A 21110-nucleotide genomic window follows, 5' to 3' on the forward strand; every position below is an offset into this window, starting at 1 on the left:
AATTGGATGAATTGTTGGGTTTTTTTTAGGTATTGATAAAATTGAAAATTAAATTTTTTTTAAAAAGTGGTTTACTTAATTTTTACTATGAAACATTGATTAAAACAAGAAACCCATTTTAGACATTTAAAAAAAACAAAACACTTTCATTTGACGTCACAAAGGAGTGCGACTCCTCTTAGAATCCAATGTTCTGGAGGTTTGCTCGTATTTAACCATAATGGTGTTATAAATGTTAAATCAGTTCTATTTAACTTTTTATAAACTGGACACTGTAATCGAACAAAAAGAAATCATTGATGAATTTTCCATTGGAAGTCATTTGCAAAAAAGGAATGAAATTTTAAAAAAAAAGGGGAAAAAATAATAAACCTGATATAATCCAATTTTAGGATCTTTTTTTATTTCATTCGTGTTAATTGCATAAATGTGAACTACGGGCATGAGAACAAACAAAACTTTGGGAGCGGATTCGGTTAATTTAGCATTTCTTTTATCCCAACCTGAGCCTTCTATAAATAAACCATAGACGTAAACTCCTTCCTGTAAATGACATTTAATTATATTAAAATTTTGAATATGTAAAAAACAGAAATTAAAGGAAACAAATTTACCGATGGGGGCCCTCGAACTTCTTCTTTCATCAATTTCAAAACGTCATTGTGCAATATAACTGCATCTAAAGCCCAACCTTTGTGAGCCCGAGCAACCTCTTGTCTCATGGCAGTTAAAAATCCTTTAACAAAAAATTAAATTTTTGTTAACGCGAAAAAAAAAAAGCGAAAAGGGGCAAAATTTCCAACTGGATCAAAAATCCACCTTGGGGATTAAAAAATCCCGTCATCCAAAACATAATTGGTCGACCGTTCATAAGCCACGTACGAAATTGTATGTCACGTTCTAAGAGTTCGGTAAACCAAAATCCTATACTCGATGATGTCCAAGAACCTTGAAGCCAGGTTTTAGGTATTCTAGCATCGTATATATTATCTAAAGCATCTCTTAAAGACTAAACAAAAAAAGAAAAAAGGAAAATTATCCTAATGATCGTTTGTGCAAAACATTTTTTTTTTTATTTTTATAAATTTTCTCTCCTCACGTCGTTCATAATTATCGTTCCTTCGATGGCCAATAAAAGATCTCTTAGTGTATCTCTAACAACGGTTACGACTCTTTGCATTCTATCGATTTCTTGTCGAAGGAAAATATTCATCGGTGATAATTGAGTCAACAACATTCGGAGCCTTAAAAAAAAAAAAAATTAATTTTTAAGATTATTATTATTATCATTTGACAAATTTTTTTTTTATACATTACAATACCTTTCTCTGATTTCAAAAGAATCATAATCTTTGGGTAATTTGGAAAGCATTTCTTTTGCTTGTCTTACGACTGCGTGTTCTCTCGTTTCCCCCTTACCCCCGGATGATTCTTTCGGTTGTATTAATAATATCGTGTCTAACATGTTTTTAGCCGTGTTCGATAAATACCTTAATATAAAAATAAAACAATTATTGCACCTAATAAATTTTTTTATAATTTATTTGGCGCCAAAAAAAAAAAAAGACCCCCGAATTAAATTACGTTATGTTAGCATTCGGATGAAGACCGTAAACTTGGGGAGGATCCACTTGAGACATTTCATCGATATATTCCAAATATTGATTTAAATATTTAAATCTAACGATTCCGTATCCTTTGTAAAAAACAAAATTTTCATTAAACATCGCTTCGGAAAACCAAACTTTTGTAAAAGTGTTGAGAAGTCTTTTATCGTAATCGTCGGTCACTCTCCCGCCATATTGTACTTCCCCCAACATGTATCTAAAAAGGAAAATGAATATTATTTCTCATTCGAAAGTCAAATTTCAAAAATCTCATTTAATATACCTGACTGTCGTCCAGCTGACAGGTTGATCTTTATTTAAAGCTTCCAAATGATTTTGACAAAACATGACGGATGCCAACCAATCCGAACTGTTAAATTCGTATGGTATGTTCCAACCTAAAGGTCCAAATTTTCTTCTCTCTTGAACGACGCTATGTAAAAACGATACGGCATACAACATGTATAAATACTGATGAGCATCCGTATAATCTAAAACATCTTGTGTCATTCCGCCATAAGTTCGTTTCAAACCGGCTCGAATACCTAATAACAAAAAATAATTTTTCATTTTAATACAATCAATCAATCAATCAATCGTTATCGATTTTAAATGTTTTGCATTTAAAAAAAAAAAAAAAAGAAAACCTTGCGGAGGTTCATTTGTAAATTGCAATGATATTTGTAGTAAAGAAATGGGAAAATTAGGATGAACTTCAGTTGTTATCCAAACTCTAAAATCTTCATGTATTGATTCAGCTTCAATTAATGTTGTAAATAATTCATTCATGTATTCAAGGCCCAAGTGACAATTTTGTAAAAGAACCCATCCTCCCTTTTTTTTTTTTTTTTTTTTTACAAAAAAATTTATTATTATTATTATTATTATTTAAAGCAAAAGAAAAAAAAACAAAATTATTATTATTATTATTAATAATTACTTCAGACATTGATTTTGCTATTAATTTCCTTGCATGTACTTCTTGTCCTTGACCCATGGAAATTGACTTACACGAAAACATGTTTCTTTTTGCCAATGTTTCTATATTAAGAGTAGGATCGGATCCCATTGATAAAAAGCAAATCAATGGAGTGTTGGGTCGAGATTCTTCAAAAATTATTTCGTAATTCATTATAACGGGTTCGGCATATTTCGGTCCCATTGATTGTGCTATGTATTTTCTTGATTGATAAATTATTCTATCTGGACACCAGGCCCTGTTTGAAAGACATTATTATTATTATTGTTGCTGTTGATGTTGTACTCTTTAAAAAAAAACCAGCGGAGGGTACCTAATGAGTAGCAAACGTTTGAAAACATCTAAATTTTGATAACCGTCTGGAAAAACTTCTTCTTCTGGTGCTTCTTTATCAAACCAAAGTTTCCAATTTTTTTCATTGTTTGTTATTTGATTCAATAGATATTGAAATTGTCGTAGATTTGACAATTGTACCAAATTAAGCCAAGTATTATCGCTAATCCATTTACAAGGTTTTGGTTGAACGGCATTGAGATCTAAAGCAGCTCCACCTGATAGTAAGTAGAAACGATAAAGAAAAAATAAGAAATTTTTTCTTCTTCTTCTTACTCAATTATAATCATTAATAACAACACGAAACCTTTTATTAATGTTTGAAATTCTTCATAAGTAATCGATTCTCTTTGTAAATCAATTTTAAACGTCATTAATAAAATAAATAAAAATTTATGTACTTCGTATAACGATCTGCTTTTATATTTAAATATTTCATATGTTAAATATTCATTTATGAAATTTATCCTTCTTGAAGGTATCAGACTTTTTTCCGATCTGTAAAAAAAAAAAAAAAAAATTTACTCGATTAGTTTTTAATTTTTTAAAAATTACTCCTCCCCTCCCCCCCCGTTATAAAATATGACGTCACCTCGCTAACGATAAATCAAATCTTTCTAAAAATTGAACCAATGATGTTTGATACATGCTGTTAACCATTGTCATATCCGTTATGAGAAAATAAAGGACACTTCCACGTGTGGCCACGGGTCGAAATTCTTCTCTGGCAGCATTGATTTTTATTTCCGTTTCTTCTGCAACTTGCAATTTTATTTTAACATCAGCCGCTGTATCCTTCGATATATTTAAAACGGTTATAACGCTTTCATCATCTACCAAAGATCCCTAAAATTTATAAAGTTTTTAATTATTAGTTAAATTTTATATATATATATTAAAATCTCCGCAGACATTTTTATTTTTAATATTAATCACCTCAACGGTAGATAATTTATGAAGCAAATTAGCTTCTAATTCTTTCATTTTTCTTTTATTGGCTGTCACACCGGTAATTAAATTTGTTCTCTCTATTTCAAGTTCTTTTTTTTCCGTTACAATAACTCTTCCGAGCAATTGATCTTCCAGACCTAAATAATAATATTTTAATAAATCATCATCACACACTCTCTCTCTCTCTCTCATTAAAAAAAATATAATTAATTATATATCCAGTAAGTAAATTCGTGCCTTTCATTGTAACCGTGAAATCAATAATTGAAGTCCTTGCCGCAATTTCTGGAGAATATGCTGGATTAGGGAGTTTCGTTGTGATATACAGTCTAAAATCTTTATGTACTTCAATTTCTTTATCTCCAATTTTAACCTAATCCGAACAAATATATTTATTTAATAAGGTTAAATATATACATTTAATATATGTATGTACATTAAATTTATTTGTTTACCTTTAGAGAAGTTCCTATTTTAATAAAATTCTTTTCTAGAACATTATCCAAAGCGGGATCTAATTCTTCTCCGACATCTTCAATGAGTAATGCTCTTCCTAATGAAACACTATCTTCGAGATAATTTCTAAAATATTTATGATTGAAAACCGTAACCTGTAATTATGAGTAATTAGTCAAAGAGATTTTATTAACTTTTTTTTTTTTTTTTTTATAACTTTTTCATAATATAATTTCATTCATTCACACCGTAAAATCATTATCTTTTTCCTTGTTTTTAATCCAGGCTTTTCCCTGACTTTGTGGATCTATAAGTAATGGATAACGTGCAGCTTTCGTCACGATTATACCATTTTGTATTGATAATTCATCATTTGGTAATCCTTGTAAATTCCATTCACCTATCTGATAATTAAAAAGCACATTTTCTTTTTTTTTTTATATATTTAATTATTAATAAGTTAATTGCCAAAAAAAAAAAAAAAAAAAAAAAATAAGCCGTTATTTACCGTTGCGGAATCAGTTAAATTATCAGTTATATTTAAATTAGCCGTAACTGGAATTTTTCTTTTGGCTAATTCGTCAAACCAACTTTTTTGTATTAAAAGACGAAAATCTTGATTGAAAGGACCGCAATAAGATAAAAATCCTACAATTTTTTATTTTTAAATTTATTTTACTTTTTTTTTTTTTTTTTTTTCGGAAAAATTATATCATTTCTTATTCTTTAATTTCATTATCACCTGTGAAAATGAGTACGTCTCCAATCAACCTTTCGATTTCGGATTTAAATTGAGCCAATTGTTCCGTCCAACGTATTCTTTCTTCCCCTAATCCGTTGATCAATGAAGATGCTGCATCCATTTTTGATTTACATTTTGCAGCATCATCAAGAACGGCCTATTTAAAAAAAAAAAAAAAAAATTTACTTACTTAAAATATATTAATGATGAAATAATTTGACTCTTCTCTTAAAAAAAAAAATTGATGATATCTTACTTGCTTCTTAGACATTGCGGTATCAAAAAGAATTTGCACAGCATCCAATTCTTTTTGTTTAGAATCTAATAATTCTTGAGCATTTTTCAATTCTTTTCTAGCTCCGGTTAATTTTGCTTGTTGTACAGCCAAATTAGCCTAAAATTTAACATTTTATACAACCTCTCTCTCTCTCTCTCTCTCTCTCTCTCTCTAATTGGTAGAAATTTCTCGTTTTTTTTTTTTTTTATTTACCTTCAACGGTAAAACTTCTTTGTTTACAACGAAAAATTCAGCCATGGCAATCGTCCATCGAATCAAACCGGCCACATTACCGCAAACGGTTTTGGCTTTTTCGAAAGTATAATCGCTAAATTCTAAATAAGGCTTCATTAAGTCGATCGTTTCCGCATTTATACGATCTTTTGGAAAATTTTGTAAATTTGACAGAAACTTTGAATCCGCCATTACCTAAAAAAAAAAAAATATTGAGTTACAATTTTAATTAAATTGTTTAATTTATAAAAAATACCTTTAATTATTTTAAATTAAAAATACCTTTAATGATTCTTGCCAGCTTGTCATTATAAAGTTTTTTTCTGGATCCACGGTTATAGGTAATAATTTTTTTTGAAACAATATTAATACCACATCCATAATACACGTTATCAAATGTGGAGGTTTACCCAATTTTCGAACTGTTGCAATATCAGCAGCTTTTATGGTCTAAAATTTAATTTTTATTAAAAAAAAAAAAAAAAAAACTTTTAAAATAATATACACAACAATTTAATATAAAGGGATATTTATTGTTATAACATTACCAGAAGAGCAGCTTCGGCTGCTTCTAGAGCAGGTCTCGCGGCTTCAAGTTTACCTTCTGCTACTGCTGTTTCTTTTCCGATTACCACGACCAAAGCTTCTGCTTTTTCTTTCACCGTTTGTACTTCGGCTTTAACAATGGCAGCAGCTTCTTGAGATTTACCTACTTCGGTTAAAACCTAAAAATCATAAAGGTTAATAATAATGTTCTTTTTAAAAAGGAAAAAAATCTTTTTGGAATGTTTATTACTTCTTCGGTTTGAGCCGACGCGACAGCAATTTCTTTCACTTTAACTTCAAGTTCTTTCTTTAAAGCGTCCACACTTGCAGCTGCTTCCACAAGTTTTGTCAAACCTACACTCATTCTTTTCGCCATCAAATTTATTGTATTTGATCTATCAACATAAATCTTTTTATAACCGTCAAGAAAAGATAAAAATGATTTCGGAGTGACATGAGTTTGACGTCGATACCTCAAAAAAAAAAAAAAAAACATTTATGAATCCTGTGAAATTGTAATTGATAAAATTATAGTATAAATACATAAATAATTGTATTCACTTATTGAAATACGCGACACAAATATCATTTACGTTATCGTGAACGTATGCCATGTTAATAATAAGTTCTTCTTTAACTTCCGGCGTGCATACAATATTAAAATGTTGCAAGAAATGATTAGATACGGCTATCAAAGCATCTTTCGGCCATTTTTGAAACCAGTCAATTGTTACACCGGAAATCAATCCGGGAAATTTTAACGATCTAGATCTAAATTTTCCTCCAACCTGATAAAAAATTATATAATCATAATTTTATATATATATATTAATAATTTAAAATGATTAAAAAAAAAGGGAAATATTTGGAGATTATTTACCGGAGAAAAGCAAAGAACTATGTGAAGATTATTTCTAGCCCGTGAAATAAAAAAGTCGTACAAATTGTCTGCTGTCGGTGGTCTTCTTGGATCTTTTTTCCTCATAACTGTTACCAAATCGTTCGTGATATCATCGAGTTCATCTTTTGCAAATAAATTAGCCACTTCTCCAGCGCTTAATATATTATTCAAAAATTCCAAGAAAGCTTCATCTTTAATATCATTATCGGTAAAAATAAATGTAATACCGTGACCTTCCGCACCGGCAACTTTGTATAAATATTTCAAATCGTCTTGGAAATTTGAAAGATTATAGGATCTAAAAAAAAGTATATATTTAATAAATTTACTTTTGGTTCTCAAAAGAAAAAAAAAAGAAAATTTAAAAGCTACTACGGATAAATTTTTGTACCGAGTTAGTGTTATTTGATGAGTTTTATAACCGGAAATAAATGATGCCAGTTTAGTGAGAGACTGTTTACCCGAACCGCCTACACCCACCAACATTTGATTCCCTCTAGGTGTTTCAATAACACGTGATATAATTATAAGGTGTATCACAGCATCCTGGAAAAATACCATGTCTAATTTGGCACCTCGAATCACATCGTTGTAACCCGCCATGTAAAAAAATAATTTATCTATAACCAACTGCCAGCTGGAAAAATAATAATTCATAATTATTAATAATAAATTAATATAAAAAAAAAAAAAAAAAACGGACGTTCACGTCAGATTTAATTTAATCAATATTATTTTGTATTAATATGAAACCTCTAAAAAAAAAATGTCTAACGACTACTTTTTAATTATAAAAATGTGAGACTAACTCGACAACTTCTTCGTAAATTTTGGGAGCTTCAAATACAAAATCTTCAGGTTCATCTCCCGTTGCTTCCGGAACATCACGTAGAAAATCAACAAAAAATGCATTATCATCTTCGTAATATTTAAAATCATCGTCAAGTTCTTGGTGTGCAATTTTTTGTAAATTATGTCGAAACCATTTTTGATCTTCGAATGTTGTGAACCTGAAAAAAATCAATAGAAAAAAAGGTTTAGCGTGGTTGGAATTTGTTAAAAATTCACTATGATTAGAGGAATGTATGAGCAGCAGCAGCAGCACCTATCTGAAATCACTCGTTTGCATTCGTGTTGCCATAATTTTAATAAAGTAACAATGGTTGGACATTCTGGATCTTGTATGTTTAATATTCCTTGCCATATTCTACTTAAATCTCTTAAATTAAAAACGTAATGAAATTTTGCCGGAGTTGGCAACATTTTATTTTTCGTTGTTTGCCACATAATTCTAGTTAAAGGAATTAATTTTGGTACAAACTCTACTATTTCTTGTTTAAATCGTTTTGAACAAAAATAACCCTCTCCAATGACAGCTATTAAAAAATTAAAAATTTTTTAAATTTAAATTTTTTTAAAAAATTCTTTTTTCTGTGAATTACAGATAAAAATTTAATTATACTAACAAAATATTTTGTCCATTGATTTGCTCGAAGGCAAAGTACAGTTAAAAATACAATATTGCCTTTTTAATCTTGGAGGAATGTCATTTCTTCCTCCGCCGGGATGTATCATGGCCGCCAAAAATTGAATGTCGATTATAGTTGAAAATTCTCCTGGTTTCTCCAACGAATAAAAACCTTTCATTTCCATTAATTGACGGACTATTTCGTTGGTGACTTGATCTCCCCATGCATTTATTACCGGCATATTAATATCATCTATAAACACGGACATTTTTCTTCCGTTCGGAGGCCCGTACGTGGTACCTACTCGTTTGTCTACGTAGCTTTCTATTATTCTCTAAATGAAAGAAATACAATTGTGCAATGCATTTTGTTTATTGATTTATTTATTTATTAATTAAATTAATTTTACCTGGAACATGTTTGGAGTGGTAGCAGAAGAAAAATTGAAACTTTTACTAAGATGAGTTTCGGGATCATATTTTGCCATAAAACTCTTTATCATTACGGTTTTGGCAGTTCCTTGTTCTCCTGTTAATAAGATTCAGTAATAAAAACATGATATTAATATTGCAGTGAGTGTGCAGGCGCTATTTTTTAAGGAGTTAGTAAGTAGTTATTACCTATGAGAAGTACACCTTTTGACTGTTTAGCAATGATTTCAATTAAAAATGCAGTTCTCACATTATCAACATTAGGTACTAAAATACTTGAATATTCAGGAACGGAATCTTCCGGATATACATAATCGACAACTCTTTCAGACCAATGTTCCCAAAATCCGTCATAGTTAACGACAAATTCAAATATAGAATCCCCTCCCTAAATGTAAAATAAATATTAATTTAAGGGTTTATAAAAATTTTGAAAAAAAATTAATTAATTTTTCAATTTACGTGAAGCTTTGGCCATTTAAGTTTTGATTTATGTCCCAATACAAAAGTTTCTAGTTTTTCCCGTTCATCAAGTTCCAGGACGGCTCCCAAACTCCACATTAAAGCAAACAAGAAAAACCTTTCCAAATGATAATCCGGAAGGGTTCCTAAAAAATAAATAATAAATAATTAATAATTGAGATTCATTCTTTTTTTTTTTTTTTTTTTAAATTTTTTTAAAATTTAAATATTTTAGACTTACGAGGATCATCTTCTGAATAGATTAAACCTTCGAGGACGTCACAACATTGACGAATATACAAAGCAGCCCCAATCGCCATTTTTGCCACCAATTTCGTTTGAACAAAAAATTGAAGATCTTCGTAAATTTTGTAAAATAAATTTCGTATTATCGTAGCTTCACCTTCGGGTCTCTGTTTTAACCATCCCTACAATATTATTTTAATTTGAGAGAGAGAGAGAGAGAGAGAGATTTGTGTACCAAACAAATTTAAAATGTAAGATAAAAATAAAAATTTATGGAACTGTGAAATTTACGTCAAGAATAGGCTGCCAATTTAATACGGATGAACTCATGAAAACCATTCCCATTCTGGATACGGTTGCTGGAGACGCATTATCTACATTATCCGGTTCGAATACTAATTTAGCATTTGGAGCCATAACAATTCTGTCTCCGTTGGCTAATGTCAAAGTTTTATTATCATCCAGTACGCTATTTAAATTTTCTATCCATACTGCATCGACGGGTCCATCCAAAACGATCCAAGTGCTATCCGTCTTTTTAACTTTCAAGGATCTACGCCATAATGTAGAAAATATTCCATCGGTCCAATCGTTTGTGGCAACATCCAATCGTCCAAACATTTGAGCTGCTGTGATAGCCTGTTTTTCATAAATATATAATAAACTTTAAAAAAAAATTATTTTTGATTTTAATAAAAAGAAATTTATTTGAGGAAATCACCTTTGGATTCATTCTCATTTCTTTGTGTGGATTTCCTATTTCGGTAAAAGATCGCATTAAAACGTGGATGCATTTGGTTTTCCCAGCTCCCGTTGGTCCCAACGTCATTAAACCGTGACGTACAAGAGATGTTTCCATTAATTGTACCAATTTTAAATTCCAAGGTGGATGATTGACTAAATTCATTTGATTACAAACTAAATTAATGGCAGTTTGAAGATTCTTTTTAACCACGGCTGCACCCAATTTCACGCCGGGAAACAAATCCTCAATAAGAGAAACAAAAAGCGATTCATCTTCATCGACCAGTTTTGATAAGTTCATGTCTCTGTTGTTGTTAAAAAGTTAAATAATGAAATTAGGAAAAAATTTTCAATTTAAAATTTTTTTTTTTTTTTTTTTTTTATCAAATTAAGACTAACTCATTCAAATTCACCAACTATTATTTTGTTTAACAACATAAAGTCTATAAAAAAAGAAACCTGTCGTGTTTATTAGGATAAAATGTCCGAAAAAACTTAAAATAGCTGAAAGTAAATCGATGTGAGGGTCCTCCCGCGGGGATCTGCATAGGGCTATGGGCAATGCCAAAATCCCTACTGTGAAAGAGGAACACCAAAATGCTGAACATTCTAAACATTTACCGAAAGGCATTTCAAACCACTTTGTACGAATGATGGCCACAATGATAATAGAAAGTATGGCAATGTAAAAAAAAAAACAGAAAAGAAGTAAATAAAATCCCGGTTTAACATCTCCCAAAATGCATGGAATGAAAACTAATGTCACAGCCAAAGTAACCGCCACTGCATACACAAGCGTGAGCCATTTAAATTCATTCTTCATTATATCATTTAAAATCTCCTTGAAATAATTTTTTATTACTAATAATTTAATTATAAATAATATTATTTAATAAAACCGATCGAAAAATAAATTTTTCCCTTTTTTTAAAAAAAAATTGTAAACAAATATAAATTCGAAATAAGCGCAAAAAAATCATTTTAGCAAAAAAAATTTTTACAATTTTTTACTTATTTTAAAAATGAAAAAAAAAAAAAAAAAAAAAAAAAATCAATTTTAAATAAATTCACAAAGTATGAACTAAAATTTTCCATTTTTTTTTTTTTTTGTTTCTTTTTAGTCATAAATGGGGCAGAGACGTGAAAACTCATGTTTAATATGTTAAGAGAGGGAAATTAAAGTTTACCTATTTTTTTTTTTTTTTTTTTTTTTTTTTATATAGAAATTGAAAATAAAATTTTACCTTAAAACTCTCATGACCAACATTTCTTCAGAATCGGATGGATATTGTTTTTTTTGCGATCCTAAAGTTCTCAAAACGGATAATATATTTCTTAAACCGAAATCGTAATGGACTTGTTTGCTAAGTTGCTCTTCGCAAAGTTTGTACAAAGTGAAAAATTTTTTCGCCAATGGTACATTTTCTTTAAATCCGCAAGAAGCCAATTTAACTCTCATGATGATTTGCCTGTCCGGTACCATCATTGCCACAGTTCTAAACATAATTTTTAAATTTTCCGGTAGTTCCTGACGTCCGGCATAACCAGGGTTCATAGTTATAAATATACCAAATTCCATATTTAGAGAAACCATGTCACCATCGCTATATTTTTTTCAAGTTATCATTCAATTTGTCTTAAAGTCAAAAGTATTAAAGTATTTATGAAAAAATGAAAAATATACCTAAATATAAAATATGATTTTCGTTCTTTTTTCGCTGTGAAAACAATATTTATTTGTTGGGCAGCGACCGAAAGCACGGGTAGTTCGATTCTATTGAATTCATCGAAGCATCCCCAAGATCCAGATTGTGCTAAACCTTTAAAAATTCTTCCCAATCCTCTGAAATCCATTTGATCCGAACAATTAAAAACGACGCAATATTTTCCTAATGCTTTTGCCATATCTTTGGTTGTTTCCGTTTTACCAGTTCCAGCTGGTCCGGCTGGAGCTCCACCCATATTCATTCCTTACAATATTAAATTAATTTAAATTTTTTAAAATAAACAATTTTTTGTGTGGTAAATCAAAAAAAAAAAAAAAATTCTCTTTACGAACCGACTGATTGTGCGAGTGTTATATAACATCGGTCGGTTAATGGAGTTATCACAAGACGTTCCGTGCAACCCAAAAATTCATTTTGATATATGAAATTAACATCGGTTATTCGTACCAAACATTCTTCTTCCTCTTCCAACCAATAAAATCTTGCTTGTTTTAACCATTCGAAATCGGTAACGCTTTTAACTTTCATTCTGACTAAATCATCGAAAATATCTCTTTGATGAACGTGAATTGTGACAAGAGTTTCAAATTTAACGCGAGTGAATTTCGATAAATCTTTTGTCGTTTGTTCGATTAATAAATTCAATAAAGCTAAAAATTTTAAGTTTGTTTCTTTCATTATTGTCTGTAAATAAATATAAAAATTTTTTTTTGTGGTTAAAAAAAAATTAATTAAATAATCTTTTGAAAACTTAATTTATTATTGTACAAAAACCTTAATTTTAGTTTTATTTGTTGCAATATATACCTTGTCAATTCGACATTTGTTAAGCGCCAATTCAGAATCCCTGGTCCAAATAAATTGAATTCCTAATAAACCAACTTGAGCTGGAAATTTGTCTAAGAAATCAAGAACTTGAAAATCGGGATCTTTTATGGCAACCGCAGCTTGACCAATGACAATATTCAATGATTGAAGTGCCATTTTTAGTAAATTTCCTAACCAAAATTCAACTCCTCCGATAGCAAAAACTTCTTTTTCTAATGGAATTTTTTCCATTTCTTTCGACATGATGGCGGTAATACGATCGTATACTTTATCATCAAATTCAACCTAAAATTTAAAAAATTTAAATATAATTTTTTTTTTTTTTTTTTTTTTTAATAAATTTTGATTAAATGACAAAAAATTTTTAATAAAAATGCATTTTTACCATGTAAACATTTTCAAAAACACTCAATAAATGATTTTGAATTGTGTGACTGTCCGATGCTTGACCTAAAATTTCCAGCAAAGCAGGATCGGAAACGAAAAAAAATCTTGGAAACAATAATCTTTTTGATTCCAGGTAACCGGTTAATGATTTTTGACATGATTCCAGTTGTTCCAACAAGTGTGGTAACATTTGAAGCATTGTTTCATCTCCGACGCACACCTCAATCACCAAAGCTATGTCTCTTGCCCTGTGCATAATTCTTACCCAAGACTTATCAATGGCCTAGTAAATATAATTTACAATTTGCAAAAAAAACTTCGACAACCACTTTTAAACCTAATAATATTTTATAATAATTTATTAATGTAAATTAATAAGAAAAAATTAATTCAAGCCTACCGCAAACCTTTTCGATTCGGCTGGAAGTTGTTTAGCTATATCACCACCGACGAAAACAGCCTCCAAATAAACCCATAAATTTTGAACCGTCATCCAGGTTTCCAATATTTCCGAAGTTGTGCTTAATTTCCACACCCACAATTGAATATCTTTTTTAAAGAATGCATTGTACCTATAATTAAAATAAATTTTGGTGATGGAATTGATTAATGTTGTAATGTGTCAATTACCTGTTGGAAAGAAGCGAGGATAAAAGCATTAAACTGTCTTCTAATAAAGCAATTATTTCTGCAGTTTCCGTTCCCTTTAATAATAATTCTCCACGACTTTTGAAATGTGAAAAACTCAATTCCACCACAGACCAATCCGCTATTACTTGTTTTAATTTCGCTTCAATATCTTTTTCTTTAATGGCACTAATGCAAATATCCTAAAATAATATTCGAATTGTCCACGTGAAATTTTTTTTTATTTTTTATTGTTGTAAATAAATTATTTACAAAGACAGAATTAATAATTACCTCGACATCTTCTTTATATTTTAACAATGGCGCATCCATAACATTTTTCAATAAAAACGTTTCTGATTCCACATCAAATTCATATCCCAAAAGTTTTGATAGCCTTATCCAATGTCTATCTTTCATAGCCTTATTAGCCATCATTTCCAACAGGGGACAAGTTTCATTAAAATCATCAATTTTCTTTTTTAATTCAATGAATGCTGGCCAATCTTTCATACCTTTTGGTAATTTTCGACATCTAATTAAAAAAAAATACACCACAATTTATAATCAAATGAAATTTTTTTTTTAAATATATTTTTAAATAAAGTGATTTAGTACCTATTTTGAAATTCCGTTAATTCGGCATTTATAACATCTATATCAATATCCGCCCACAAAAGATTATTGTAACCGTCAATCGAACGCATTACTTGTACATATAACGAATAGAGTTTGTTGAGCAAGTTCATTTGTTTTTTACGTTCAAATAATGTTGGATAATCACTCAATGGTAAACCGAATAATCTTTCTCCGTTGGCATATCTTTCATAACGTTCCCATAAATCATCAAAACGCATTTGAAATAATGTGACTCTAAAAAAAAAAAAAAAAAAAGTTTTTATAATAATAAAAACTAGTTTTTAGCTGAATTTTTAACTGAATTTGTTGAATTATTTTTTTAAATTTAAAAACATTTAATATACCTATCGCTAGCTTCGCGAGCAGCCAATCCAGGTACAAGAGGTCCTCCAACTTCGAAATCTCTATCGAAATTTTCTAAATCCATTTTAAATTTTTTTATTTCTTTTATTAATTCTACTTTAAATGGTTCTTGAACGTCCACCAAATTCTTTTGAACCTTTTTCGACTAAAATTTAAATAATATATATATATTTTTTTCTTTTATACAATCCTCTTTCAACTTATATTTAAACTTTTTATTTAAAATACCGTTTCAATCATTAATTCAAAATTATATCTTAGAGAATCAACTTTTTCCTGTTCTTCTTTGGGAACAGTAACACCAAATTTAGCAAATAATGCATAAGTTTCTTCAATTAAACCCAAAGTTATGTCAATTCTTATAAAATTTTCTCTAATTAAATCTAAACAACTCATGGCTGATCTAACATCATCCAAATCTAATTAAAATAAATCAATTTATATTAATTTTTATTGGCAAAAAAAAACATTTTTTTCTCAATTTTTGTAAAATTTTACCATTGATTGCTCTCGAAAGAATATTATTTCGCTCTTTAATAAAATCAACAATGGATTTTAATTTTAAACCGTATGCGTGCATTAAAAATTTTCCTAATAAAAATTTCCATGTCGTAGCTTCGGCAAGTAAAGCACCTTTAATTTTATCTGTAAATATTAATTTTTAAATTAATGATAATAATAATAATTTTTTTTTTAAATAAAAGAGTTTAAATTCCTTACCCAATCGTACTTCCAATGCTCCGATAACGTGTCTTTCAGGTAAACTTTGTACTAAATCAATATTAACGATAAATTCGGTAAATTTATCTTTTATTTCCTGATATATGGGCTCCTGATCGACAAAACTTTTAACTTGAAGTTCTCTATCATCGGCCCACAAATATGAAAATTTTAAATATTCCTTTAAAAAAGGGAAAAATTAATACATAAATTTTATTTTTTATTTTTTTTTTTTCATTTTTATGTAGGGGAAAAATTTACTTAAATGCTTACTTCGTTACATTTAATAACGTCGGGCTTTAATAATAGCATGGCTCCTTGTAATGACATAACATTTCTAACAATTTCTTTGTGATCCGCTATTAGTTTATAATAATTTTTCAATTTCGTTTTAAATGAACCTTTTTTTAAACCATGTTCTAATTCATTTTCTTCTTCCTCTAAAATCTCTTCTTCTTCATTTTCTTCGTGTTCTTGCGATTCTTCAGTTATAAGTTTTTCACCTTCATCTTCTTCTTCGATTTCTTCTTAAAAATATCATATTAATTTATATTTCAATCGAAGCAATTTAATATTATCAAAAATTAAACGACGTTAATGACAATATTGAGTGATGGATCTAACCTTCAAATATTGGTTTATCTTCAATAGCGGCCAACTTATCCGAACGTTGACCCCATTGAATTATTCCTTTATGAGTTTCTAAAATATTTGATACCACCTTCCCGCAATACGATTGTATTTCATCTAAATTCGGAGATATTGAAATGGTCGGAATATGTAATACCATATGAGTGTATAAAAATGGTTTTATAAAATTTGATTCTTCTTCGGTAACGACGGTAAAAGCAAAAGCTCGCCGTCTTAGAGCTTCTAGAGATGATTTTGTGGCACGTACAAGTGCATCTATGCTCCTTTGGAAAAAATACGCAAACATGTCCATACAATCATTTTTAAACTGAGTAAGATCCTCTTCGGTTACTTTTTCCACTGCTCTAAACGCTTTAAAACAAATATTAAATAATTTTTTTTTTTTTTTTTTTATTTATTATGTTAACGGATGCATAATTAAAATTAACACACAAAATCTTGTACCTATGTCATCGGAAATAACTAAATTCATGGCAGAACTACTTGGTTTTAAAATTTTCGATGGATCTAACCAAAAATATTTTTCATTGGCCACCGAAGGAACATCAAATGTATCAACAAAGCGATCGATGAGTTCAATAGCCGCTTCTTCAATCACAGAATATTTGGTTTCTATTTCTTTTTCTAAATTTAGTCTCAAAGTCACATTTGATTCGTAAAATTCTTGAGGTGAAACGGCTGAATCCGTTGGGATTTCCAAGAAAGAAGTTTTTGATATGGCCAGCAAAGGCTCGTCAATACGAGCAGCTTTCATGTCAACCAACTAAAATTGTATTATACAAATTTATAATTAGGTACACATAAAATTTTTCATTTTAGATTTATAGAAAAAAAAAAAACCTAAATTTTATACTTGGCGAGAATCTCATGTACTCAAATTAAAGGTTGCAAAAGTTTGTTTTATAATTTTATGAATTTTTAACGTTTTTTTTTTTATTATTACTTACTTCTTTTATAAAGCAACCAACTTTAATTAACTTTGTTTCAACTTGTTCGCAAAAGTTAGATATTTCGGAAGATACCCAAGTTATATCGGCCATACCAGGATTAAAAGCCAGTTCTAAATCGTATAATAACGGTCGCATCAATGGTAAAAATAAACGAGGAACAGACCTCCTGCAAATTATAATTTATATCCTTATAATTTTTTATTGTAATAAAAACTTGACGTAAATTATTATTTCTCTACGCGTGAAAATTTTACTAGCCTTATTCTCATGTATTCAATAACAATCGCTTTAATTTTTTCTTTGTTACCCAAAAGTTTTTCTTTGTGAAAACAAACAATGGCAGCCGTATCGGGTACTTTTAAACCTAATTTCCACATGTATTCAACTTCTCTAATAACTTCTTCTATGTAACTATTAAAATTTACATTGATCATATTTTTTCTAGGGTGTTTAGTTAAAACTGGAACCACTAAACATTCTTCAACTTGAGAAACATGTTCACACCAAAGTTGATGGTGAACCAATTCATATTGAACAAATACTTTACAAATACAATTGTATAATTTTATTACTTTCTGAGCTCGAGGATGTTCTATAACCGCTTTCTTAGTCTATAAAAAAAAATTTTTTTAAATTACTAATGATTTATACAAAAAAAAAATATATATTTATATATATTTTTTTTTACTTTAAAAATATCCATTGGTTCTTCTATTCTTTTATAAAGCTGTCGAACCCAAAATATTCGTCCAGAAACTGGAGGCATATTTTTAGGAACCGGACAACTTTGTCGATCTTCATTATATCTATCTCTCACATCACCAATTTCGTCGTAAAATTTATCTAATAATTCTAAATATTTTCTATTTATAAGCAAGCAAGGTAAATTCAATTTGTCAAATCTAAAATCAAACCAATTTTTTATTTTATATTAAAAAAAAAAAATTCTTTTTGTTCCAGATGATTCGACACACTCAAATAACTGAAAACGATTTAAAAACTTTAAAATGATTTCTATTGATTATAACCTCTCTAGTATTCTTAATGATTCTTGAACGTTTGGCATTGTAGCTAACGTTTCACCCAAATAATTTCTTATTTCTTGTTCCCAAGTATTTACTTGTTGTTTAAAAACATCATAGTCAGCATCGAAATACGGTTTTCTGTGGTTTAAAGCGTCATATGGTTTTGAAGCCATGTCATTAAAATATTTATTGAAACTTTTAACATAATAATCTATACCTTCAAGTCGAGAACTTTGAATAATTGAATATGCTAAATAAGTTTCCAGCGTATCTGTTAACTGAAAATTTAATAATATATTATATAAATTTCCCCAAATTGTAATAATAATAATAATAATAAATACTGATATTTATCAGTAAAAAAAATATTATAAATAATAAAAATTTTGTCATACTCTCTCAAGTCTAATTCGAAAAGATTCAAATTTAACAAAAACATTAGCTTCTGAACAACCAAATGCTTTTTCTTCGGGATTTTCATTTATTTGTCTTTGGGTTTCGGCAAAGCAACTTTTATATTTTTTATAAAGATTTAAACATACCTGAAAAATATAAATTAATTGTAATTAAAAACCAAAAAAAAATTTTTTTAAATGATTTTTTTTTTTTTTTTTGCAGATTTTACCCTCATTTTTGTTATAATATCTTTTTTTTTATGTTCCCAAACGGTTTTTGTACCATTTTCTGTTAAATAATTTCTACACTGCGTAACCATTTGATTGGTTACTTTAACCAAAAGTGCTGTCACTCTTTCTGAGGTATTGTAATAACGAGAAGTAGCATAAATCATACGGATTGTGTACATTAAACTTGATATGTGGTCTCCCATTGTGGTAGGATCACACGTGTATAAAGGTTCACTGTACCTTTCCAATGCATATAAATATTTAACATTATCTGCAGCTTCGTTACAAGCTTCAGTGATTCTATTATCTAAAGGGCCCCAAAGCTTTCAATTTAACAAAAAAAAAAAAAAATTCATTAAATATATTTATTAATTCGTCAAGTGATCGACAAGAAAAAAAAAAAAAAAAAAATTTACTGAATCTTACTGGAATTATTTTAGACCTTGAATATCGTAAACACTGCAAACACATTTTTAATTTTTCAGTTTTTATAAATTCGACAACTGAAGTAAATTTTGTTAGCCATTTTCTCCAATATTCTAATTCTGCCATTGGTCCAACATCATCTTTTTCACGCCTAATTTGTTCTGCTTCAACTAAAACCTAAATAATTATTTAAATTAAATATTATAAATTTTATGTCACTCCTTCAATTTAAAAAAAAAAATTTTTTTATTACTTTTTCTATTTGTTTAACCCAAATTTTCCCGTAGGCATTTACTTCTGATGCAATATCTGGATTTCGGGCAGCTATTTTTACATCCTCGGGAGTTGTTAAAAAATTTTTATATATTTCTTCGGGAAATTGAAATTTAATTTTACCATCTAAATCTGATTTAGTAGCTGAAAAAAAAAAACAAAAAAAAAAAAAAAAAACAAATTGAACTTGATTGATTGATTGAAAAATTTAATTAACGTGTTTTTTTTCAATTCCGAAAACGCAGAAAAAAAATTATTATTAACCGGAAATAAAATTATCAAACGCTTTATATTCGTCTAAAAATTCTTTTTTTGCCATTAAACCAGTGTTTGTTTTGTTAAGTTCACCCCATTGTGTAAATACTTCCAATGATTTGGATGAAGTTCTTCCTAATAGACCTTGCATGGCAGATACCGTATTTATATCGTTTGGATCAACTTCTAAAGATGCATACAACATATCCTATAAATGCGAAACGCATATACATAACTACCGATAATAATAATTATAATAATTGTTATTAAAATAAAATAAAAAAAAAATTTTCTCACCTCGCAAACGTTTCTTGGTTCGATATTTATGTGACCTTTAGTTCTATAAACCACAATAGCTCTGTCTTTGCATGGACTATCACTTCCATCAGTTACAATAATTCTTTTAAAAGGAAGTGTGTTGTCAGACAGTGCTCTTCCTGCCTCTAAACCATGATGAAAAAAAAAAATAATAATAATAATACTAACGCTTAATTTTATTCTGTCAAAATTTTATTGATTTATTTCTTTACCTAAAGGAGGAGGTTCCATTTCTTGATATAAAAAAACGACAGCTCTACGACCACCTTCTTCCGTTAAGCTTTCTAATAATTTAATATGTTGATCATTATCAATAACACCTTCTTCTACAACTTTATACTCGATTCCAAATAATGTTGCAACCATTTCTAATATATGCCGATGCTGCATTCGTATCGCTGATAAACGTGCGTTCCTATTTTCTTTTGCTTCTTGCTAATAATTAAGTAAAAAAAAAAAAAAAATTATTATTATTTCTAACGAATAATTTTAATAATTTGTATGAAAATAATATTAATAATAAATTATTACATATCGTTTTTTTAAATTTTCTTGCCATAGAAGACTTGTATCCACTTTAGATCTTTTTTGAGCTGCAAATGCTGCTAATCTTGAGCTTAATGAAACTAAATAATCAGCATCAACGGCTGGAGTTGAACAAAGATCGATTTCGGCACAATTTTTTTCCTCTTCATAATTCATTTTTATTTATTTTATTTTATTTTTTTCTTTCTCACAACTGAAGAATTGTTAAAAATTCACTAATTTTCTTTTTTCCCTTTCTTTCTTTCTTTCTTTCTTCCTTTTATTATTAAATAAATATTTATTATAAATTAATAAGTCTTTGTAAGAAGACGATTTCACTCATTTTCTTGTACAAATTTAATGTAAAATGAATTTTTCAGGTTAATTAACAA

The 21110-nt window shown here is 28.8% G+C and overlaps 1 protein-coding gene across 1 annotated transcript; it reads right to left on the reverse strand.

Moving 5' to 3' along the window:
- Window positions 1–146: 146 nt before the first annotated feature.
- Window positions 147–20559, reverse strand: Phum_PHUM247970 (ciliary dynein heavy chain, putative; the record flags this gene model as incomplete). Its single annotated transcript, XM_002426267.1, has 63 exons — window positions 147–272; window positions 373–543; window positions 615–736; window positions 820–1009; window positions 1100–1244; window positions 1323–1490; window positions 1585–1824; window positions 1891–2152; window positions 2255–2441; window positions 2548–2824; window positions 2900–3131; window positions 3227–3417; window positions 3512–3765; window positions 3856–4007; window positions 4045–4243; window positions 4326–4481; window positions 4575–4730; window positions 4835–4974; window positions 5069–5225; window positions 5325–5462; window positions 5559–5774; window positions 5862–6029; window positions 6128–6304; window positions 6376–6598; window positions 6687–6913; window positions 7006–7324; window positions 7418–7663; window positions 7836–8036; window positions 8132–8402; window positions 8493–8829; window positions 8905–9023; window positions 9116–9314; window positions 9389–9534; window positions 9630–9816; window positions 9926–10273; window positions 10356–10683; window positions 11623–11982; window positions 12063–12348; window positions 12438–12789; window positions 12913–13218; window positions 13319–13603; window positions 13721–13892; window positions 13951–14150; window positions 14242–14482; window positions 14566–14820; window positions 14931–15094; window positions 15178–15368; window positions 15448–15594; window positions 15670–15850; window positions 15943–16196; window positions 16294–16671; window positions 16765–17083; window positions 17268–17436; window positions 17646–17881; window positions 17959–18172; window positions 18299–18573; window positions 18691–18837; window positions 18921–19244; window positions 19348–19524; window positions 19601–19764; window positions 19885–20083; window positions 20173–20318; window positions 20406–20559. The coding sequence occupies 63 exons, from the start codon at window positions 20557–20559 to the stop codon at window positions 147–149; spliced, it is 13671 nt and encodes a 4556-aa protein (XP_002426312.1).
- Between the last annotated feature and the right edge of the window lie 551 nt (window positions 20560–21110).

Source organism: Pediculus humanus, genomic scaffold (assembly GCF_000006295.1).
Source record: "Pediculus humanus corporis 1103172107617 genomic scaffold, whole genome shotgun sequence".
Taxonomy (NCBI): Eukaryota; Metazoa; Arthropoda; class Insecta; order Psocodea; family Pediculidae; genus Pediculus; species Pediculus humanus.